Raw genomic sequence first — 24,732 nt, 5'->3', positions numbered from 1 at the left:
TCAAATTCAATTTCCGACTCTTTTTAGGGAAATAAATGAAGTTCCGACTCTCCTGTAGATTTTCCAATCACAGGATTTCAACTCTCTGACAGCAATTTTGCACACAACCCAGCGGTCACCTTTTTCCGGATTCTAGACACGCACATTTCTTTAGCAAATGTAGGAACTTATCAAGTGCGGCAGTGGTCCATTGATATTTACGACGACTTTTCCACCGCACAAACCGAAAGCACTGATGACTTCTTACATGCATTATTGTTATGTACTGAATGAATGAAAAAGACCAACAACACTGAAGTACAATTCAGTCAACCATAAAGTTAGTTGAAATATACTGGAAGAAACCACAAAATAGAAGCATCAATTACAATTTGGAATCCATTGCAGCTCAACTTGAAAAGACCCTGCAGCGACAACTAAGAAAAAGCCTGAGTGGAAGAGAACAGTTGTGACATTCTCAAAGTCAAATCAGAAGTTGAACAACATTGTTCAATCTACTTTATTAGCAGGAAGTACAACTAGCACACATCTTCAAGACTTCGGAGCAGAAGTACAAGTATAATGCAATTTCATGGTGTCTTTGTATTAGCAGAATAAAGCGTGCAAGTGTCTATTAGCAGGGTTTCCTTCTCAATCAAATATCAGTAGCACTTACCTCACCAAAGAAATGGGCCAATACAACAATTTCATTTACTCATCATGGTTGACATTCATCTTAGTAGAGATATATCACGATCGCCAATATCGATATCTTTCTTCGGAATTCCAAGTCACATAATACACAGGGAAATCCCGTACACAGGCTCGCACCATTGCTGCATCATTGTGGGATGCATGAAGAGCGATAGTCAGGTACATGTGGCCTAGACAAACATATTTACAGTAAAAATCAACAAAAAAAATAGACGAAGACTTCCACCTGTCATATTACGTTGCATTTGGTTGCAACAATATACAACTAGGCTGCTCTTCTTTGACTTTTAAAATTTCATTGAAATTAAGCCGACTAAATGTTGTGTGACAGAATATCTTTAGTGTCTTACCAACTTCAAAACAAAATCTCCCTTTCTAGGTCATGAACTGAGTTTCTGGTGCCGTATATACAGCACCAAGTGGTCTTTCAATTATTTAAGTTTCAGTGCAGCAAAAGAAGCCGCAATGTCCATCGCCTCCGTCACATGTGATACCTCAGATCCCTGAAAGGGTTAAGAAGCATAAATAGGTAAAATAGTCATCCCAGTTTTCCTCACACCCTATAAAGAGATGTTAAGAACATCTCCAAAACAGAATTTTTAGCAAAATTACTTCAACAAGCATGACAAATTTCAAACCTGGCCTTGAGCAAGACGACCCTTTCCTCCTCCTTTTCCATTCAAAGGCACCAAAGCTGCAGTCAGCCACTCCTTAGCATCCAGCTGCTTGAACTGATCAATTTTCTCCGGAACCCCAGCACACGCCACAACCTTGTTTGCAGTTCCATCTTTGCTAATGACCATAATAGCCATGCCCTGTAAATCCACTAGGACAGTCAGTGGAGTTTACATTGGTAGATCAATATAATTTTACAAGGCAGCAACACATTTTAACCTTCTGTTCTGTCACTTTAAGAACTGCTTCACGGATTGCAGCAGTATCTGCACCAACATTGACATGAGTGATGCAGTACGTCTTTCCATGAGATGATGAAACTTCTGCCTCTTCTAATGCAACTTTAACAGCATTCTGTATATTCTCTTCGGCAATCTTCTTTTTGGCTTTAATGATTTGATTCTACCATAAAGCACATATTAGTTCTTAATCTTTTTCATCCTTTTCTACCTGAATTACCTTCTGTGTTACCTAATCAAAGCTAAAGGGAAGCACAGGCACAAATACAGACAGATATAAAGAGTTGTACAAGTACCTGAAGTACAGAAATTTTGGCCTTGAGATCAGTCTTCTTAACTGTTGGAATAGCAGCACCTTCCACATGACCATTCAATTTAGTGACTCTCTGGAATCGATGAAAACATAGCTTAACGAGACATCAGGTAATAAGGGGGGAAAAAAAAGAATCCAAGATAAAGCATAAATTTAGCAGCAAATTTGCAATTGCTTCAGATAATTTCACATAAGAAATGCACTTCTAGAGATTGCAGCTGTCAAAGCAATTAGGCAAAAGAGACAGGAAAGCAAGTACAAATCATTAAACATCACCCTGCAAACTCAAACCTGATGCTCAACAAGTTGCTGCAAAATTTGGCCCAAGTCAGAGAGCATCTCAGGGTTCAAAAAAGCAGAAAATAACTATGAAGAAAAGAAAATGTGACAATTGATGAGACCTTGCTCATCAGAAATGCTTGAACTCAGTTTCAAATTTGTGATGAGCCAGGACACCAAATAGTAACACTTCACCCGCATAATCTGAAAATCCTTAAACAATAAACAAAGTTACAGAAATTGAAGAGAACAAAAAAGTGGATTAAAAGATTTTTTCCTGATGTTTCTTACTGTTGAAGATACGTGATCTAATATTGTAAAAATCATAAACATGTAATTTGATTTGATATTGTAGATATTAGGAAAGATTAGATTTGATTAGATTTAATTTGCTTTGATCATAGTATCAAATATTAGAAGATTTGATTAGATTATAGATTGATTTAGGTTAGCATGATTTTAGGATCTAAATTAGGTTACACTTGTGCATATATTTGTACATTGTGTAGTCTTAAAGTATAATGAAAAAGAGTGTTTTTTCTCCTTTTTTTAGTTTTCATGGTATCAGAGCTTTAGGCTTTGATTACCAGTTTGTATTTTGACATGACCCTACTGAGTCACTTTTAGTCCCTTCTTATGTGAATTATAATGGCAGAAAAGATAGGTAGTAGTAGAGAGATGAAAACAGTAAATTCTGATGTTATTCCTACAACATCAAAGATTACTGAACACAAATTGTGGAAAATTTTTTTTTGGATTGGAGTAAAACTATACGGATATATCTGCGCAGTATCGATAGAGATTATCATCTCACTCAAGACCCACCCGTTGATGGGGAAGAAAAGAAGACTTGGCTAAGAGAAGATGCAAAACTATTTTTGCAGCTCCGAAACTCTATTGATAATGAGATAGTCAATCTGATCAATCATTGTGAGTTTGTTTGTTAAAGATCTTATGAATTATTTGGCTTTCTTGTATTCTAGTAAGGATAATTTAAATCATATATATGATGTTTGCAAAAAATTTTACCGTCCGGAAAAACAGCAGAGATCCCTTACAAAATATTTCATAGATTTTAAACGAGTGTATGAGGAATTGAATTCTCTCATTCCATACAAATGGCTGTAATGAGTTTTCTTGTAGGATTACCAATTAAGTTTGATGCCATTCAAACACAAATTCTTTCTAGCTCAGAGATTGTTTCTCTCCATGACACTTTCACATGAATGTTGAGAACCGAGAGATCTTTGTCTACTTCTAATGTTACTAGTGCTCTCGTGAGTCGAAGTGGAGCTGATCGAGGAAATAATAGTAGAAACAGTGGCAAAAATGGGATTAGTGGAACTGCTGGTCATGAACAATACAACTCAAATCAACAAGTCTGTTATCATTGTAAGATCTCAACAGTATCTCCCATTTGCAAATTTCGCAACCCAAGAGAATAATTATGTGCCTTCTGACAAATCCATACTCATCTCAGCTACTAAGTATGCCCGCTTTATTGAGTACCAATCCTTCATTTATTGATTGCTCAGGTAAGCCTACTACATGCCTTGTGACATCTTCTAACAAATGGGTCATCGATTCCGGTGCAACATATCATATGACCAGTAATAAAGATATCCTCTACTCTTTTAATACTAACAAAGATCATTCGAATGTTACTTTGACTGATAGGTCATATGCTTCAATTGTGGGTTCTGGTGTGGCAATTCTCATGTCATCTATCCCCTTATCTTTAGTCTTATGCTTACCTAATTTCTCTTTTAATCTACTCTCAGTCAGTAAAATTACAAAAACTCTCAAGTACTTTGTCTCATTCTTTCCTGTATAGTATGTTTTTCAAGATCTTATGACCGGAAAGATTATTGGTAAAGGACGTGAGTCTGGCAGCTTGTATACACTTGAAACCCTTTTAATGAAAGTGCCGAAATCTGTTGCATGTTCATCCACTTTGAATCCGCTTGAAATTCACTGTCGTTTGGGTCATCCATCCCCACCCACCTTGAAGATGTTGTTTCCAAATTTTAAAAATTTATCCCATTTAGATTGTGAGTCATGCATATTTGCCTTACTCGTCTATAGTCAATAAACGGGCTGCATCCCCCTTTGAATTACTGCACTATGATATATGGGGCCCTTGTCCAATAGTATTTAAGTCTGATTTTAAGTATTTTGTCACCTGTTGATAACTACTCTCGTGTTACTTGATTATATTTAATAAGAAGTCATTCAGATTTATTTAGTATCTTTTGTTCCTTTTTTGCTAAAATAAAAACACAATTCAACGTGTCTGTCCGCATTTCGCGAAGTGATAATGCAAAAGAGTACTTTTTTAAACCCTTTAATTCATATATGTCAGAAAATAGAATCCTTCACCAATTTCCATGTTCTGACACACCACCACAAAATGGTGTTGCTGAAAGGAAAAATAGGCACTTATTAAAAGTTGCTAGAGCCCTCCAATTTCACATGAAGCAATTTTGGGCAGATGCTGTTTCAACAGCCTGTTTCTTGATTAATCGAATGCCATCTTCTGTGCTTGCTAGTGAGATTCCTATTCAATTTTGTTTCCAATCCAAACTTTATTCCCCATTGAGCCACGTATATTTGGGTGTACTTGTTTTATTCGTGATACTCGTCCCCAAGTGTCTAAATTAGATCTCAAATCTCTCAAGTGTGTGTTTTTGGGTTATTCACATCTTCAAAAAGGGTATAGATGCTATTCTCCAATTTTAGATCGTTATTTAGTCTCTGCTAATGTTACATTTTTTGAGACACATCCATTTTTTTTTGAATCTAATGTCTACAGTAGTAAGGGGGAGAAAGATGATATTTTAGTCTATACTGTTACAACAACAGTTCCTACAAGACCACCAATCACTCAAGTGTATTCTCGTCATCCTAAACACTGACTCACATCTTCCGTCACCTTCTCCGTCTACAGATCCGAGTCTTGATCCACCGCTTTCTCAATCTCCAGATTTTAATCTTGATTTGCCTATTGCTTTAAGAAAAGATAAAAGATAATGCACTTACCCAATTTCATCATTTGCTTCATATGACCATTTGTCTCCCTCCTTGCGTTATTTTACTGCTTCTTTAAATTCAATATCTCTTACTCAACACTTATCTGAGGCTTTGGAATATCCTGCTTGACGGGCTGCTATGGAGGAAGAAATGATGGCTCTAGACAATAATGGTGTCTGAGATTTGATTCATCTACCAACAGATAAGAAACCTATTGGTTATAAATGGGTGTTTGCTATTAAAATTAATCCTGATGGTTTTGTTGCTCACCTCAAAGCTCGTCTTATTACAAAAGGGTACGCTCAGACATATGGAGTAAATTATTCAAGACACGTTTTTTCTAGTAGCAAAACTCACCTCAATTCGATTATTTATTTCCCTTGCTGCTACTAATAATTGACCTTTGTACCAGTTAAATGTTAAGAATGCATTCCTTCATGGACATTTGCAAGAGGAGGTTTATATGGAGCAACCATCTGGGTTTGTTGCTCAGGAGGAGCTGGATAAGGTTTGAAAACTACAAAAGTCATTATATGGCTTAAAACAAAATCCTCGTGCTTGGTTTGGACAATTCAGTGAGGTGGTTCAAGAGTTTGGCATAAAGAAGTGTAATTTTGATCATTTTGTTTTTTATCAACAATTTGAAACTGGTCTTATCCAATTTGATGTTTATGCTAATGATATTGTTATTACTGGTAGTAACACTACAGGTATTGTAGTTCTTAAAAAAATTTTTCAATCGCGCTTCCAGACAAAAGATTTGGGTATGTTGAAATACTTTTTAGGCATTCAGGTTACAAAATGTAAACAAGGTATCTTCTTATGCCAAAGGAAGTATGTCCTTAATCTTTTGAAAGTAACAGGAAAGCTAGGTGCTAAGCCACGTAGTGCACCAATGATCCCCAACATGTAACTTATAGCAGATGATGGGGAGTTATTCTCATATCCTGAAATGTATCTGAGATTAGTGGGAAAGTTAAATTATCTTACTGTGACTCGTCCGAACATTACATATCCAGTTAGTATTATGAGTCAATTTACGTCCTCATCAAGAACCACCCATTGGGCAGTTTTAGAGCAAATCCTATGTTACATTAAAGGAGCTCCAGGACATGGCATACTATATGGTAATCATGGTCATTCTCATGTTGAATGCTTCTCAGATGCAGATTGGGCAGGTGCTAAATTTGATAGATCTATAACTAGATATTGTGCCTTTATTGGAGGTAATTTGATATCATGAAAAAATAAGAAACAAAATGTACTATCTCGCTTTAGTGCAGAGTCTGAATACTGGTCCATGGCATAGTCCACTTGTGAGCTTATATGGATACATCAATTATTGTGTGAGGTGGGAATCAATAATTCACTTTCAATGAAGTTATGGTGTAACAATCAAATTGCCCTTCATATAGCATCAAATCCAGTTTTTTATGAGAGAACAAAGCATATAGAAGTTGATTGCCACTTTGTTCGTGAAAAAATTCAGCAAAACCTGATCTCAACCAATCAAGTGAGACCTGGAGAGCTGTTAGCTGATATTTTCACTAAACCTCTAAGTGATCCGAATTTGATTATATTTGCGGCAAGATTGGCATGGTTAACATCTAGGCTCCATCTTGAGTGGGAGTGTTGAAGATATGTGATCTAATATTGTAGAATCATAGATATGATTTGGTTTGATATTGTAGATATTAGGAAATATTAGATTTGATTAGATTTGATTTGCTTTGATTATAGTATCAAATATTAGAAGATTTGATTATATTATAGATTGATTTAGATTAGCATGATTTTAGGATCTAAATTAGGTTACACTTGTGTATATATTTGTACATTGTGTAGTCTAAAAGTATAATGAAGAATGGTACATGGAGAATATAGTTTAATGTGCATTTCAGCACACATCCAGGACACTAAAGACTTCTGAGAGTCCAAACTTCCATATGTATTTGACATTCCAATGACCAGCAATTACAATCATTTCCTAGAGAAAGCGAATAGCATTATGATTCTTGCAGGAAAATCAGTAGCAGAGAACAGGCATAAGATTGTCTAGGCACTAAACAACCAGAAGGAAAAAATTACAGGATAAACCATCATCAATGTTTCGAGCAGACTAGTTTCAGAAAATCTGGAATGAAAGGATATTTTGAGAACCAAAACTAAGTAAACTCTAGAACTTCAAATAGACATGAATAACCTTTTATAGCTGCAAACACACATCACTAGGCCAAAATTTCCAACCTTCTCTTCAACCCTTCCATTCTATTGACTTCACTTTATCCAATCAAATTCAATGCTGCACCAGTTATTTCCATGGAAACTAAACTACAAAGAACTAGATCCTCCTCTTCTGTCAAGCTCATACAATTAATTTGCAATTTCGTGGATCTATGCATAAGAAAAACTTTTTAAAGGAAACTCTAGATTCATCCAATTTACCATTCTCTGAGAAGCTAGAAATTTGCAAAGAAAGCTCCAACTCCTTTGTCTTGGAAGCTAGAGTTTATCGTTTGGAAACCTATTCTTAGCAAATACATGTGTTCTTGCATACACGAAGCATTAGGCTTAAAGACAACAATAACATAAAGAAAACTAAGAAGACCGCCAACTGCACTGACTTTGTTGAAAAGGCCTTTATTGCCACAGCCTGGCCTGGTCAAAAACCTAGCCAGACATCTTTTTGTACCCAAACAAAACAGAAATGAAAGACATCAAAGCTGCCAACAGAAGAGTAAAGAATAGACTACTTAATTATGTACTAGTTTTTTTTCTATAGCTTTAGGGTACTGCACTTACATCTGCTGTCACATTCTAATTCTTTTCATTTTCATCAAGAATTCTAACGGGAACAGCAAAAAGACCATGCAAGTATTTCCAGATAGCACAAACAAATCTCTCAAACTAAGGGAGTCACATCTTGATGTCCAGACTCTAAAAGAGGACTAATGTCCTCTTATCATGACTAAGCCAAAGGCAGACATTTAATTGGAGTCAGTATGAGGTGTTTAAAATTGCACACTCACATTGGATTCAAATAAGGATAGTCAGTTATACCCTAAAAAGTTGGGGGGGGGGGGAATAAAGCAACGCTTTATCTGTGCTCATGTGAGAAAAGAAAAAGACTAATATGCCAAACATTATAGCAACAATAGAAAAGTAGGCAAAAATCTTACTTGGGCCAAGTAGGAAGGCTATAAATGCTACACATACAAAATGGTTACATTTTACTACGAAATCATCATTACTGATGAATCAATTTCATGTTTAACCAAAAACACAGTATCAACAAGCCAGGTTAAAAGAGTAGAACAATAATGTTTTGCAGCTAATAAACAAAAAAGATATATTTTCAAGTGAATGGTTTACCAAGTGAGGCCTTTTCAAAAGAATTATGTGAATAAGAACCTACCTGTTCCAGTAAGCTTCCTTCCGTCTTAAAAGTTTCATTCACTTCCTGCTCAATTAATGAAGCCAATTCAATAGCATTCAAAGCATTAACCGTTGTGACAGCAGTAATTCTACGAATTCCCTTGGCAATTCCTTCTTCAGACAAAAGAGCAAAAGCTTTGGCGTCTCGCGTATTTGAAATATGGGTCCCTGAGCAAGTCATTGAAATTCAGCTCGCAAGAAGTATCAATGCAAAACCATATAACAAGAAAACACGCACCACCACAGAGCTCTGCAGATATTGATAACCAATTTTCACTCTCTGGATCAGCCAGCAGATCTTCCACGCTTCGACCAATTGCAACTATTCGAACTGGGTCAGGATAAACCTATAGAAACAATCAGAAGGCTACCAAAAATGAGATTTCCACTAGAGCCACTTATTAAATAATACTTAAATGTGCTACAACATTGCAAAGAAGACAATGAATCTTACTTCTCCAAAAACAGCTCGTAAACCATTGACACGCTTTGCATCGGCTAAGTTTGCCTCCTTTGAGAATACGTCCATTTCTGCTTTTATTTGATCATTCACAATTGTTTCAATTTTTCTGAGTTCCTCAGGCTTCACAGGCTTACCTATTTCAGAACTTATAGCATAAGAATGTGCAACGTGTATTTAGAATCTAAAGAACCGATATATGCATCTGTACTCTTTGATTAAGGGCTAACTAACCATGGGAAAAGTCAAATCTCAGTTTTTCAGGAAGAACAATAGAACCTTTCTGGTCAACATGATTTCCAAGTACTTCCTGCACTCATGTCACAGCAATCTCAAGTGTTCAACTTGAATGATCCAAACAGAATGGCAAATTTAGAAGAGGAACAACAATTTTAGAACCTCAGAAGATAATAACCATTCCAAATAAGAAAATTACCCTCAAAGCAAAATTTAGTATGTGTGTACAGGTGTGGTTGGGAGCAATATTGGCACGCCTGTCATAGTCAACCTGCTCAATTCACCAGAAAGATAACTATAGATAGGAGAAACAGAGCAAACACATGCATAAAGATTTCTATATCATAAAGATGCAACAAGAAAGGAAACTCACCTTACAAATCACTCTATCACCAATGCTGAATTTATCAGTCTTTCCACAGAAAGAACCAATATGAACAACAAATCCTCCAAAGATTTGAACATCACTAACTTGGAACAATCCCGAAGGGCCTTCAAGAAATCCAGTATCATATATCTATAGCAAAAAGAACAGACTTAGATGTAACAATGTCTCTCTACTATAATAAGTGGTGCTATTGCTACAGAACAGAAAATATGCTTAAAACTTAATCCTATCTCAGATAGAAATAAAACTTAAAGAAGAAATAGAACTGCAAAAGATTCACTAATACTTCAACATTCAAAGAAGCTGCCTCAGATACTCAAAAATTCCAGACGAATGCAGAAAAGCTTTTCAAACCTTGAAAGAGATCAAATTTAAATTTCCAAAACAGCGATCCTCCATGAATGATGAACATTATAGTCTCGTCTGGAGGTAAATCTAGGCAAAAGAAGTTATAAGCAACGGGACTATCATCTAAGGACCTTGCACAATTTCAAACTCCTAAATCCTAACATCAGACAGCATACTATACATTTCATTATATTCAGCTTTTGCAGACTGTTAAGAGAATATAAGTATTCTTGTAGATAATGAATTAGTAAGGTTATTCTTGTAAATAGTTTGTTAGGTTTGTACTCCTATAAATACTAGTTAGTCACTCATAATACAGTGACTAGATGTTTTTCCTCCCAAGATACCTGTTGACATGGTATCAGAGCAAGAGTCCTAGGGTTCAGGCTAAACATCTAGCAAAAGTACTGTTCACGGCACACTGTTCACGCCAGTACTGATCACGCCAGTACTGTTCACGCCAGTACTGTTCATCTCGAGTTTTGACCGTGTCTTTGGTTTGACGTGCTATTCGTCATGGTTGAAAGGTTTGTTAATGCGGTTACCACTGATCAAATTGAATCGAGTTTTTCAGCACATGGGTCCCAGAAGACTGTTACTATATCTTAGGAAGATTATGTTAAATTCCTACAGTACCAAGCTACAAATCACACATCTCTTCCCTCTGCTTCTTTAGCACAAAAAGGTAATGACTCATGGATTATTGATTCCGGGGCTACTGATCATATGTCAGGTACCTCTAAAATTTTTTCTAATTTTCAAGAGTCTACTCCCTTTCCTCATGTTAGTTTAGCTGATGGATCTACCACTAAAGTTAAAGGACTAGGCACTGTAGAAATTAATCCATCACTTCCGCTGTCTTCTGTTCTTTACGTACCCAATTTGCCCTTTAATCTAATGTCTATTAGTAAACTCACTAAATTTCTACAGTGTACAGTTACTTTTTCTCCTGATTCTGTTGTCATTCAAGATTTGAAGACAAAGAGGACGATTGGTGGAGGGCATGAGCATAATGGTCTTTACTTTCTCAACTTCAATGGTCCGATAGCATGTCCTGCTACTGTTTCCCCTCTTGAAATTCACTGTCGTTTAGGTGATCCGTCATTACAAAATTTGAAAAAGTTGGTTCCTACTTTAAGTCAATTATCTTCGTTAGAATGTGAGTCTTGTCAGTTAGGAAAGCATCATCGTGTTTCTTTTACTCCTAGAGTCAATAAACGAGTTTCTGAACCATTTTTGTTAGTTCATTCTGATGTTTGGGGTCCTAGTCGAGTCACTTCAAAGTTAGGTTTTAAATATTTTGTAGTCTTTGTTGATGATTTTTCCAGAGTTACATGGCTTTATTTAATGAAAGATCTTTCAGAATTATATTCCATTTTTTGTGCATTTGTTACATAAATAAAGAATCAATTTGGTGTGCCTGTACGTATACTTCGCAGTGATAATGCGAAAGAATATTTTTCCACTCCTTTTAATACCTTTATGACTAAGTCTGGTATTATTCATCAGTCCTCTTGTCCTCACACTCCACAACAGAATGGAGTTGGTGAAAGAAAAATTGGACATTTAATCGAAATTGCTTGAACACTGTTGTTGCACATGAATGTGCCCAAATATTTTTGGAGTGATGCAGTTCTAACTGCATGTTATTTAATTAATCGCATGCCATCTAATATTCTTGGAGGTCAATTACCTCACTCCATTCTTTTTCCTCATGAACCTGTGTTTAAATTGCCTCCTCGTATTTTTGGATGTGTGTGCTTTGTTCATCAGCTTGCTCCCGGGGTGGATAAATTAGATTCTCGTGCTATTAAGTGTATTTTATTAGGATACGCACGAGCGCAAAAAGGGTATAGATGTTACAGTCCAGTTTTAAATCGATTTTTTACTTGTGCTGATGTTACTTTCTTTGAATCCACTCCATATTTTATCAAACAAAGTATGTCTTGTGAGTTAGACCAATGTCCCTCTTTTTCCTCTCCTGTTTTACCAGTCCCTTCCCCTTTATTACCTGAGTTATCTAGTCCACCAGATTCCATAGCTCGATTATCTCGTCCTCATCTTCAAGTTTACTCTCGTCGTTCCATGGTTGAGAAAGTTCCTGATATGCCACACACTTCACCAATTAACTCTCAATCTTCAAATTCAGGTATGACACCCTCCTCTGAGTTAGATCTTCCTATTGCTTTACGCAAAGGTAAGAGACATTGTACTTCCCATCCTATTTCTAATTTTGTTTCTCATTCTCGTCTCTCTATGTCATATTCTTCTTTTGTTGCTTCCCTTGATTCCATCTCCATTCCTAAGTCTATTACCTGTGCTCTTAATCATCCTGGGTTGGAGATTAGCTATGCAAGAAGAGATGTCTGCTTTGGAACAAAATGGTACTTGGGATCTTGTCCCTCGTCCTTCAGGTAAGTCTGTTGTTGGTTGTAAATGGGTGTACACTATAAAAGTGCAGCCTAATAGTTCTATTGATAGATTGAAGGCTCGTCTGGTAGCTAGAGGATTTACTCAGGTGTATGGAATAGACTACTTAGAAACATTTTCTCCTGTTGCAAAGATTACCTCTGTTCGTCTTCTTATCTCTTTGGTAGCAACTTATAATTGGCCATTGCATCAGTTGGATGTGAAAAATGCATTTCTGCATGAAGATTTGGAAGAAGAAGTATATATGGAACAACCTCCTGAATTTGTTGTTCAGGGGGGGAATCCGGGGTTGGTTTGTCGTTTGAAAAAATCTTTATATGGATTGAAACAGTCTCCGAGGGCTTGGTTTGGCCGGTTTAGTAGAGTTGTCATGGAGTTCGGTCTGACAAGATGTGGAGTAGATCACTCTGTATTTTATCGGCATTCTAATGCTGGTAAAATTTTATTAGTTGTTTATGTGGATGACATTGTGATTACAGGTGATGATGTTGTGGGGATCCAGAAACTTAAATCCAATCTGCAGGCAAACTTTCAAACAAAGGATTTAGGTCATCTACAGTATTTTCTGGGTATTGAGGTAGCTCGGTCTAAATATGGGATTTATTTATGTCAAAGAAAATATGTACTCGATATGTTGAGTGAAGTTGGGATGTTAGGTTGCCGACCTGTGGATACTCCTATGGATCCCAATGTGAAATTAGCAGGAGATCAAGGTGCATTACTTGATGATCCTAAGCAATATCGAAGACTTGTGGGTAAATTAAATTATCTCACTGTAACGAGATCTGACATTTCTTTTGCAGTGAGTATTGTGAGTCAATTTCTTGATACCCCTCGTACTAGTCATTGGGATGCTGTTATACGAATTCTCAGGTATCTTAAGAGTGCTCCTGAAAAAGGGTTGTTGTATCAAAATCATGGACACACTGATATTGAAGGATATAGTGATGCAGATTGGGCTGGTTCTGCCTCAGATCGAAGATCGACTACAGGATATTGTGTGTTTGTTGGTGGTAATTTAGTGTCGTGGAAGAGTAAGAAGCAAACAGTTGTATCCAGATCAAGTGCAGAATCTGAATACCGCGCTATGGCTCACACTGTGTGTGAGTTGGTTTGGTTGAAGAGCATGTTACTTGAACTTGGGTTTGAGCATAAACAGCCTATGAATTTAGTGTGTGATAATCAGGCGGCTGTTCATATTGCGTCTAATCCAGTGTTTCATGAAAGGACAAAACATATTGAAATTGATTGTCATTTCATTCGAGAGAAATTGCTTGACGGGGTCATCAAGACATCTCATGTACCGTCTGTAGATCAATTGGCTGATGTGTTTACCAAGAGTTTAGGGAGATCTAGAGTGAGATACATTTGTAACAAGTTGGGTGCTTATGATATATATGCTCCAACTTGAGGGGGAGTGTTAAGAGAATATAAGTATTCTTGTAGATAATGAATTAGTAAGGGTATTCTTGTAAATAATTTGTTAGGTTTGTACTCCTATAAATACTAGTTGGTCACTCATAATACAGTGACTAGATGTTTTTCCTCCCAAGATACCTGTTGACACAGACAACAGGGGTTATCATTTGTCATATCGTGGCAGTGATGGAAGCAAGTTATTTCAGTAAAGGTACAACTGAAATGAAGCAGGTAGTATCTATGCATGTAGAAGCCAATAAGATCTGTTAAATTCACCAGCCAGATGGGTTTTTCCTTGCTGTGAAGCTTGTAAAGAGAAGCCAAAAATCCCATACAGAAAAAAAATGAAGACAAAATGTGCCATTTCCTTTGCTGAACAAAAGATTCTCACCACATATCTTTTAGTGAAAAGACCAGGAGCCAAGCAAACCAGTCAACCAAAGAATACGCTAATTACCCAACTTTACTCCAGAAATCTCCTTCGACCACAGCTGTAGTTGTGATCGCTTTCATCTCTTGCTAAAACTACTGTAATACCTTCAGGATACAAGATTAAGCAAAACCAACTCAATCCATCAAAGTACGCATCCAGTCAGCACATAGCAAAAAAAAGTTTGATACCAAAGACGGTCCATTACCAAGAACTTTAACCTTAGACCAAATATTCCTCTTAAGTACCATGGCTCTAAAAGCAACCAAAAGAGTAAATCCCATATCTAAGGGATCTCTACCAAAAACATCTGAGAGTCCAGATCAACCTATTTTGTAACATCTGCGAGTCTACAGCAGAGTTAATCAGCAATGGGACAGCCCTAAACCATAAAAACAAACAGTTCAGTAGAATATGATTCTCTCTGTAATAGTTTGCCAACTAACCAAGCTACTAAAACATTGCACCAACATATTGACTAGCTGTAGATTGAACACCAATGAAGTAAACCATTTACAAATCACAAGTAGCTGAATATAACGGACAGGACAGACTTTACCTGACCACCTTGCTCTGCATAAAAGCTTGTGGATTCAAGAATGATACCAACTTTAAAATCACCAGAAGCACTTTGGAAAAACTCATTCCCTCCATAAATAGCTTTTATCTCACTTTCATGATCCTGAAAGTAGAAATGGGGTTGACAAACCATGACATGGATATGCAATGATACTTAGTAGGAAAAGAGTTATTTTATCTTCATTGATATCTACTATTCTTTAATTTTGGAATTTTCTTCAGTATACTACAGTAAGGGGAACATAAAATTGAACTGAGTACCAATTGAAGAATAATTATGACAAAAGTAAACATTTTATTGGATACTGGATGTGGGATATGTAGAATTTAAACAATTAAAACATATTTTACTTGGCAAAACTGAATCAAGAATGTGCTTCTCTAGAGGCCAGAAAGATCCAATGTCTATCTTTAATGGTCAGGCAAACAAGCAGACCAGAGGGGCCATATTCTGGCACTTTCAATTCTTTTCTAAAGGAATTTGCTTATCCCTAATTAATATATGTTAGCAAATAAAGGAATGTTCAACTTTTGAAAACTGCCAGGATTTCCTGGCCTTCCCAGAAATGATAAATAACTTCAAAAAGTAAACCCAATTGCTTAGAAGATAACTATGCCAGAGACTTTGGAGTTTCACAACAAAACAACTCCATACATAAACAGATACTGGATGTGGGATATGTAGGATTTAAACAATTAAAACCCTTCCCATTCCTGCAAGCCAAAAAGACAGAGAGAGAATTTTGAAAAGAAAAATGAAGAATTTAATAACCTAATATGCAGTTGAATTGATTAGTCAATAATGAGGACCAATAAACAAACCTGAAACCATGCATACTTGAATGTGTCATTTGTTGCATCAACCCCTTTCTTGCGCAAAGATGTGGTAGCATCAGCATCCATTACAATACCAATACCAGCTTGCTGCCAGAATTAGATCAGAATCAAAACAGATAAGTAAGAAATTGTCAGAGAAAAACCCTTCTCAACTTTGGGTCAGACAAATATATTGATGTCAGCTTTTCTGATCTTTCCCTTATTCTGACCACCTTATTCTGAGCATTTCTTGATCTTTCCCTTGCCTCATTCATGGCAATATTGAAACCATTGACATCAACCACCAAGCCTCTTTCTTCAGCCATCAACTGGTAAAACGCAAGGAAAAGAATTCACATTATGGTTTTGTACACCAATACACAAGACGACACACACACGGGCGTGCTGCAAGCACAGAGAGAGAGAGAGAGAGAGAGAGAGAGCATAGGTTTCCATCACCTGAGTAAGATCTAAAGGAAACCCATAGGTGTCCCATAACACAAATGCGTCCTGCAACCAACAAAGCAAGAGAGTAAAAGGTCAGCATACGAGCTTGACAACATCTAGGCATGTCAAACTACCTGGAACTAACGGGTAGGAAACATATTTTGAATCAAATCAGGTAAATCCTGCCAAAAGCTTCATCATAAAAGCAGCACTGGGTATAAACTGAAAATTGCAAGATTAAAATCAAAACACTGAATTTCATAATTTATCAAATTTAAAATAGAAATATTATAGAGAGCAATATGTATGAATTGCACTAGTGACCATAGCATTTCGGGAAAGTTATCGAAGACTAGAATTCATAAAAATTATCTTGATTTCATAAAATTTTCCCAACTGAAGACTCCCAATGCTAATGCTACCGCACGCTGCAAATAACACCACCTGAATTTCTTTTGAAGTAAATGATGAAAGAGCAAAGCAAACAAAGAGTACAAGAGTCAAAACAGCATAGCCAAAAAGTTTCTCACACAATAGGATAGAAATTCTTTCATCCCATGATTCCTTTATCAACCTTCAAAATTTCCAATTTTTAAAATTTTATCTGTAACTAGGGATGATATGATCTTATAAATTTAAGATAGAGTCTAAATCTGGGACAGGAGACGGAGGATGGAAGAGCTTGGGAGAAGCAAGATTAGAAAGTAGAAATTCTAGGGATTCCATCTAGTTTCTCTACAACCGACCACCTGTAATGAGCGTACATTCATTTCTAGGGAAAAAATTAAACAAAATACAAATTTCATAACTGAAAAAAAAAAGCAAGACTTACAAAAGCAATATAAGAGAAGAAATTAAGTACTACTCTAGGAGGCTTTGAATGCTCACAGACAAAGGAAATATCCTAGCAAGCAAACCCAACAACTACAGAAGTTAAAAGCAAATAGTGTCAGAAGTTGAATTTGACTATCTTAACTTATATATGACTTTAAGAACAAACTTTTGACTCCTACAAACTCTAGCTTTCAAAAGAAGAAAACACTACTATTAAGCTCTAAAATGACCTATGATACAATAAACTGAAACACTGAAGCATCAAGATTGTCCACATGTTCATAATTTTGTAAAATTTCCCAAATGCTCTTATTCTTTTCTTTGCTTTGAGCACCATAAGTACATCTTAGTGAGTTCTTTCTGAAGGAGGTTGTTCTGAAAATGCCGGTACAACCAAAGTCATATGGCATTTGTAGCAACAAATTAGTCCATTGCAAATCAATGAATAAGGAGGTTGATGGAAAAGCAACTGAAACACCTATATCAGCAAATATAAGTAGAGGACCGACAAATATCATTTGAAGATAAATTTCCACATTTGTACCAAAAAGTTCAAAAAATGGTCTGCTTATCCCATTCCAAAAGGATTATAGACCTTTCCAAATCAATCTCATCCACCTAAAACTAATTTACTCATTTTTATTTTCCAAATTCAACCTTAACACTTCACAATTAAGTTATCTCTATTTCAACAATTATTTTAAGAACAGCTAATATCAGTTAATTATCGGAAAATTTTGTGCCCCCTCGAAAGGATTATGTTAAGGTACAACTTAAAACAAAAGCAAACTATCAAATACCGGAAAATTTCCCAACCTAGTACCCAAAGAATCATCAATCACACTTTTATCAAGCGTAGGCTGCCAACAGCCACATGGTAAAATATGCTTGTCATGTATCATTTGCTACAAATACTGACACACCAAAATTCATATAATGGAAGATGGCAATCAATAGGCTCCAGACATGAAGTACAAGCACAGTATGAATATTCATGAGAAACAAGAAGGACAAAGGAAAATGGAAACAGGAAACAGGAAAAGTAATAGTTACCTGTCCACTCAACGTGTTTCCTTGAACATCTTGAGCAGCCTTTTTAAACTTCTCAATTCCCTGAAGACAGAGTATATAAGATACTCGATACTTATCCAAATCGTCCAGAGATGAATCAGGGATATTTGAACTGCAATTACTCAAAAGACAAATATCTCCCTCCACACATGAGATATTGATAAACAAAACAAACAAAAGAGCAACCAAAAGAAAAACATCAACAATCAACCTTTCCATAAAAAATAAATAGCTCTAATGGTATTCCCCAGAAAATGATGATTACTGATAAAGGAACATAATCAGACAAACATAGCACAGCCTTATAAATATACCGCCAAAAAAAATGACAATTAGTGATGCTGATGCAATTACAGATGAAATTACTAGGACACTTAGAGCAGACAAATCTGAAAAAACAAAAATGAAAATCATATCAAATTATGGTCTGAGAGGTTATGCGCTCTCTTATCACCACAATGCAGGCAGAAAGTAAAAAAAATATTCAACAAGGATCCAAGTCATAAGCAGGAGATTGCAATTATCTTCATTCCCCTCATTATCCGCTCCAAAATACTCAAAAACTATGACTAAATTCTTTAGCTTCCAATGGCAACATTATTACAAATTGTTAATCCATGAGACCCTGAGTAACTTACTTCCAGGCACAAAACAAAGTCAAAGAAAATGTAAAAAGTTGAGAATTACATGTCCTTGAATGCCAAGAATAATTGTATCGTGTGAAAGTGTGATAGAATAGTTGTATCGAGTGAAAGTGTGATTTGCAACACATGGCAGCAACTTTTGTGTATGTCAACACAGCGATGATATCATTTTAACAATGCTAAAAGCTTCCAATGGCAACATTATTACAAATTGTTAATCCATGAGACCCTGAGTAACTTACTTCCAGGCACAAAACAAAATCAAAGAAAATGTAAAAAGTTGAGAATTACATGTCCTTGAATGCCAAGAATAGTTGTATCATGTGAAAGTGTGATAGAATAGTTGTATCGAGTGAAAGTGTGATTTGCAACACATGGCAGCAACTTTTGTGTATGTCAACACAACGATGATATCATTTTAACAATGCTAAAAGCTTGATGTACTGTAACCCAAGCACTCTCAACGAATAATGATAGTACTCAAGCTTACCCAAAGTACTAAATGCATATGAACAGTATTAAAACTCACATGAAGAAGGGTCCTGCCAAAACTGGCTTCTTCAACAGCAATTGTATTGATTATGTGCGCTTCGTGTTGCCGCAGCTCAGGAAAAACATCACCCATCACTTCTACAACGACCTTTACCAAACTGTTTTCAGCACAAACATAAATGAACGTACAAGTTACACAATATATTTGATAGCCTTACAACCCACCCAACTTCGCAAACAGGAAAAATAAAGGTTGTGAAGAATTAGAATAAAATAAAAGCACCAGATTTAAAGTACTGGATTTAAACATGACGGAAATGTATATAAGTGTAGCATTCGTACCCACTGAAAAAGCCTTGTTTTGCTTTGAGGACTTCAGTACCATAACGAACTGCTCGTCGAAGAATGCGTCTCAGTACATACTCGCGACCCTCATTACCTACATAGCTAGAAAGACTAAGTAACTTGAACTTGAATACCAACAATGCTACCAAAAATGGAAACAAAATGGCCACCAAAAAAACTAACTTGAACTTGAATACCAACAATGCTACCAAAATGGAAACGACACAGCCATAAAAAAAACTAAGCAATCCCTGGTTAATATTTACTGGCCAACAGCTCAGCATCAAAGCCATAAGCCATATTACACTTAGCTGGTTATTACACATAACTAAGTCTGCAATCTCAAAAAGAAAAAGAATAAATTTCACAGACTACAAAGTCACACTCGGCAAGCAGCCAGTCTGAGGGACCAAGTCAAAGTTTCCTGCACTCCACCTGGACAAGCACCATCAGCAATTGCAAATGACAGAGTTCTAATATGGTCAGCCACAACCCTGTATGCCATGTCCATGTTGTCAGCATCATCAGCTCCAATTTTTCCAGAGTATGCTCGAGCACCAGTTGCCTACCAGCATAGAAAAACATAACATATTTACTTCCAGAAAATTATCAACAATAAAACACTGGATGTTTAATTTTACATATACCAAAGAAAATTGATTTTATTTCATCTTAATTTTAATCAAGGACCAAAACGAACGAGGCGAGCTGTAAAGTGTGGAGAGACACACCATCTCACATGAGAAATGAGAATTTCTAACTCCGATGCTATGCTGGTTAAGAGAAAAGAAATCAAGAGTAAAGATCAGACATTTTGCTTGGAAGATGAAAACAAAAAGACCCCTATTTCCTTTAGGATAATGAAATTTCTTATATACTTTGTATGTTAAGCCTTTAATCTGATGAGACAAATGATCTGATAAGGTTTTAAAAGTAAGGAGGTCTCAACAAACATCGTGTTCCCATCTCTACCCATAAGTTGCAACACAACAGAAAGATTTATTCTTTGTAGTAGTCTAGGTTTCTTCTTTTACATTCTTTCTAAAATTCAAGAAAGGAGGCAATTACTACCTCTATTTTAATCTTTTCTTGTCTCCAAAGTCCTAAATTCCCAAACACCACATAAATGAGGAAATTCAATGCTATAATCAAACTACAATATGACCATATCTTTCCATATTAGTCAAAAGAAAATTCATCTTTAACTCCAGCATAATGAAAGCAGTAAGAATGCTAAAGTAGGACATGAATCTGGGCAAGAGAATTATATATAACATTTGCAGATGAAGAAGAGGAAAAAAGAAAAAGAAAACAACTTTGGTGCATATATTACCATAAGAAAAAGCATCAGAATGACCAAGGTTTACGTAATCATGTACAAAAAAAAATTAGCAAGATTGAGAAAGAGCATCTTTCAAATAACAATCATTGAAGCGATAGACCAGATGTGGCAAGAACATAATTGGGGAGGTAGGGGAGAAGAGGTATGGGTAGTCAAAGAGAAAAGTGAAATGATAAACAAATATGCTAATAGTAGCTTCTGTGATTGTGACGCAGTTGCTCAAAATTTCGGAGAACAGCACCATAGCTTTAGGATTTGAGAAAATTTACATATGTGGCAGGTGGTTTTCTGAACAGAGTTAGCAGAAGTTATTCAAATTTCGAATCACACGCTAATCTAATTGCTTCAATTATTCCTCCATACCCTTCTAAATAATACAATACCTACGATTCTTCTTGTGTGATTTTGTTCCTTTTCAACTCAACCATTTGAAAGTATACAAAATGCTAATCATAATGTATCATCAGAAATCAATAACTTACAGAATAGTGATCATACTGGAAAAGAATATGAAAAGAGACAAGTGACACCATACTGGCCTTAACATAAAGATTACAAAGCTAAACACACAAAAAGGAGACACCATTGCATTGCACTAGCCAGCCAGGAATATAATTGTGCACAATCTTCAATACTTTGATAGACAATGTCACATGGCTGCGATTGTACCTGTTGAATTGCATCAAATATTGGTAAGAACACATCAGTATCATAATTGCTCATCTTGTTCTGGAGAATGGATGTTAAACGTTCAAAACCCATTCCGGTATCAACATGTTTTGCAGGTAAAGGTTTCAAAGAGCCATCACTTTCCCGGTTGAACTGCAGAATACATATCAATAAGTTAAACTTACTTAGAAGACAAGTTCACTTGAAATAATATTCTTCTGACTTGAAAGCAATTCAGTCTGTGCACTTGAGGCAATATCAGATAAAATACGTAATGTAACAACATCGCTGGATGCTACCTGAATAAAGACAAGGTTCCATATCTCAATAACAGTAGGATCATCGTGGTTGACAAGTGATGCAGCATCACGATTTCCAATCCTATCAAAGTGTATCTCTGTGCAAGGCCCACACGGCCCTGTGTCACCCATCTCCCAAAAGTTGTCCTAATCACGGTAGCATGACAATTTAACAAGGAAGTATAATCGAAGCTACCACAGAAAATTCATACAAGGATGAGAATCTCCTATCATGTCTAGTATGGAAAGAAACAAAGCTCATAAAAAGGCAAGCACAACGAAAAGCACCAGCATACGAGGTCCGGCAAGGGCTAAAGACTGCAGCTAATTTCCACAAACCCAAAGTTCCCTTGTACTTTTTTTTTCCTTTTTATATAAACAACAGAAATAAAACTATTTTGAACAAACAATGAACTAAGCAATAAATCAAAATCTCATCATCTATCCAAAAATAAAAGGATTTAATCGATTTAGTGTGTGCTACTATTTTGAGTAAACAAGAATGTCCAGTGGTATCATTTTCTCTTCTGTCACTGCCCTGTCTTGCTGCAGGAAGATTTTCTTGATGTTATGGTCGATAGAGAAGAAACTGGACGACTTGATTTCCTTCTTTATTTTATTGGCCTGACTTTGAAAAATAATTGTTGATATTTAAATGTTAAATCTCATTGATCCTAGGTTCTCTGTAATCATCTTGCTCCTAGACTTCATATATTCTATGAATCAATCTCCACCATCTTAGTAATGATTTTAATATCCAATTTCCAAGCCAACTACCCTGAAATTCACCCAATCTCAAAAGTTGACAACCCATATTTCTGCCCCTTAAGTTTCATTTTGAGACCGGAAAAACAGAAGTTTTTCCAACCGAATAACTTAAAGAGGGGGCTTACTTTAGAACCAAAAGGCAAAACTTGTTCATTTGGAAGAAACTTGAGCCAGATATCTCTTGCTTCAAAATCAGCAGGAAGACCAGACTTGTCATCACCGCCAAAATAAGTTGCATATATTCGGTCTGCAGGTAGCCCATATACCTGTACCAACAAAATTAGTGGCCGCCTAGTTCAGACAAAAGAAACCATCAAAATTTGAGGAAACATCACTTAACAATATGGCAGTAGAAATAATTAGCTAGAGACGCAAAGTAAAAGTGAGAGGGGTGCCAATCAGGTGTCTTTATATCAAATTCATGACAGTGGATGGTAAAAAGCAATTCTTCAAACAAGGTTGCTAATTCGAAATTGCAAGACTTGCCTTGATGAGAAGCTCCCATGCCCATTCAATTGCTTCTCCTTTGAAATAGTCCCCGAATGACCAATTGCCAAGCATTTCAAAGAAAGTATGGTGGTAGGTATCCTTGCCAACATCGTCGAGATCATTGTGTTTGCCACCCGCACGAATGCACTTTTGGGTGTTGCAAGCGCGGGTGAGTTTGCTCAGGGGAGTGTTGGGATCTACCGTGCCTAGGAAGATAGGCTTAAATTGATTCATACCTGTAAAGCAAATTTTTATTTTATTTTTACCAAGGCAGCGGAAATTTGTAAATGAAATCGCAAGAGAGAACACTATAAAATGAACTGATAGAGCAAACAAACAATTAAAAGTGAAAGCAAGAAACACAACAAACCTGCATTCGCAAACAGGAGGGTTGGGTCGTTGAGCGGAACGACAGGACTGGATTTCCAATTGAAATGGCCCTTCCCCTCGAAGAAGTTGACGAAAGTCTCTCTGACTCTGCTGGCGGGCCAATCCATGGTCGATAAGGACGAGTCACCACCGCTAACAACAACCCGACAAGGGCAAGGGAAAGGGAAACGTGATCGGAAAAATGAATAAGAAAAATAATTTGTGAAAATGAGATGCTGGTGGAGAGGAGAAGAAGCAGCGAATCCTGTTCTGATGCTTATTCCTCTGACGCCGCGGAAAGCAAATGCAACGGCACTCGCTACGGCTATGATGATATTATTATTTTTATTACCACAAACCCTCATCCATCCCCTGATGACCTACCACCCTCCCCGCTTCTCCTTTACAAGAATGAGCTCAGGGGAAACAAAAAATCACTACTAAATACAAAGATAAATAAAAGTTCTATGCTGAAAGAGAATTCAGAATCGCTTTTGTTTTAAATATATTAATTTTTTCTTTTAAAAAGGATAATTCAGCTTGCTCTTCCCGATTGTTCATCTAGCCCACGAAAAGAGAGGCGGGAAAAACGAAAAAGCGAAAGAAATAGAGGAGAAAAGATTATAAATATTTTGAGAAAATGATATTTTTTTAGTTGAGAAAATGACATTAAGTCAGCATAAACATGTCATTGGCTGTTTTTAGAGGTATTTTTGAAAATTTTTTTTTTAAAAAAAATATTACTGTAACTATTTTTTGAAAACTCCAACATCGTTTGGATTACCTGTTTATTAAAAAATTGTCTATTTTTTAAAGACAATTACGTTTGGATTAGCTGCTATTGAAAAATAATTTTTTTTTTACTGCCTTATACTTTTTTTCTTACTTTTGTATTACTTTTGAATTAGCTTATAAAAACTCACACGATGTTTAACAAACACCTCCACGAAATTTTTAGAATTTTGTGACAAAAATTATACACTCAAATAAATTGAATAAAACCTTTTTGGATTAATAAAATGCGATGCAACGTTTGATAGGGATACGCGATCACTTTGCATGTCCGTAGTAAATAAACTAGTGGAATAGGTTCACAAATTTCCCTAATTATAGCTCGATTCCAAAGCATAACTATGACTAAAATCTAATGATAATGGTGATAATACATGTGATCGGCTATTACTCTTCAATC

General features: G+C 36.2%; 1 protein-coding gene across 2 annotated transcripts; it reads right to left on the bottom strand.

Annotated features, from left to right (window-relative positions):
• Nucleotides 1–293: 293 nt before the first annotated feature.
• On the bottom strand, nucleotides 294–23,985 carry LOC113762006 (alanine--tRNA ligase-like). Of its 2 annotated transcripts, XM_027305236.1 has the most exons (25): nucleotides 23,542–23,985; nucleotides 23,169–23,407; nucleotides 22,808–22,948; nucleotides 21,915–22,061; nucleotides 21,616–21,768; nucleotides 20,040–20,169; nucleotides 19,602–19,698; nucleotides 19,297–19,417; nucleotides 18,106–18,165; nucleotides 16,231–16,281; nucleotides 16,005–16,100; nucleotides 15,778–15,879; nucleotides 14,936–15,058; nucleotides 9,735–9,878; nucleotides 9,561–9,632; nucleotides 9,359–9,434; nucleotides 9,119–9,261; nucleotides 8,903–9,011; nucleotides 8,645–8,832; nucleotides 1,904–1,993; nucleotides 1,588–1,770; nucleotides 1,332–1,508; nucleotides 1,044–1,196; nucleotides 656–863; nucleotides 294–404 (listed from the first exon to the last, which is right to left on the bottom strand). In XM_027305236.1, the coding sequence occupies exons 1-23, from the start codon at nucleotides 23,903–23,905 to the stop codon at nucleotides 1,125–1,127; spliced, it is 3,078 nt and encodes a 1,025-aa protein (XP_027161037.1). In that variant the 5' UTR covers nucleotides 23,906–23,985; the 3' UTR covers nucleotides 294–404; nucleotides 656–863; nucleotides 1,044–1,124. The 2 variants fall into 2 exon arrangements, with proteins under 2 accessions (XP_027161037.1, XP_027161036.1); XM_027305235.1 differs by having other exon boundaries at nucleotides 294–863.
• Nucleotides 23,986–24,732: the final 747 nt, after the last annotated feature.

Source organism: Coffea eugenioides, chromosome 2 (genome assembly GCF_003713205.1).
Source record: "Coffea eugenioides isolate CCC68of chromosome 2, Ceug_1.0, whole genome shotgun sequence".
NCBI classification, from domain to species: domain Eukaryota; kingdom Viridiplantae; phylum Streptophyta; class Magnoliopsida; order Gentianales; family Rubiaceae; genus Coffea; species Coffea eugenioides.
Note: the sequence above shows the minus strand (reverse complement) of the source record. Positions and strands in the feature narration are given on the sequence as shown.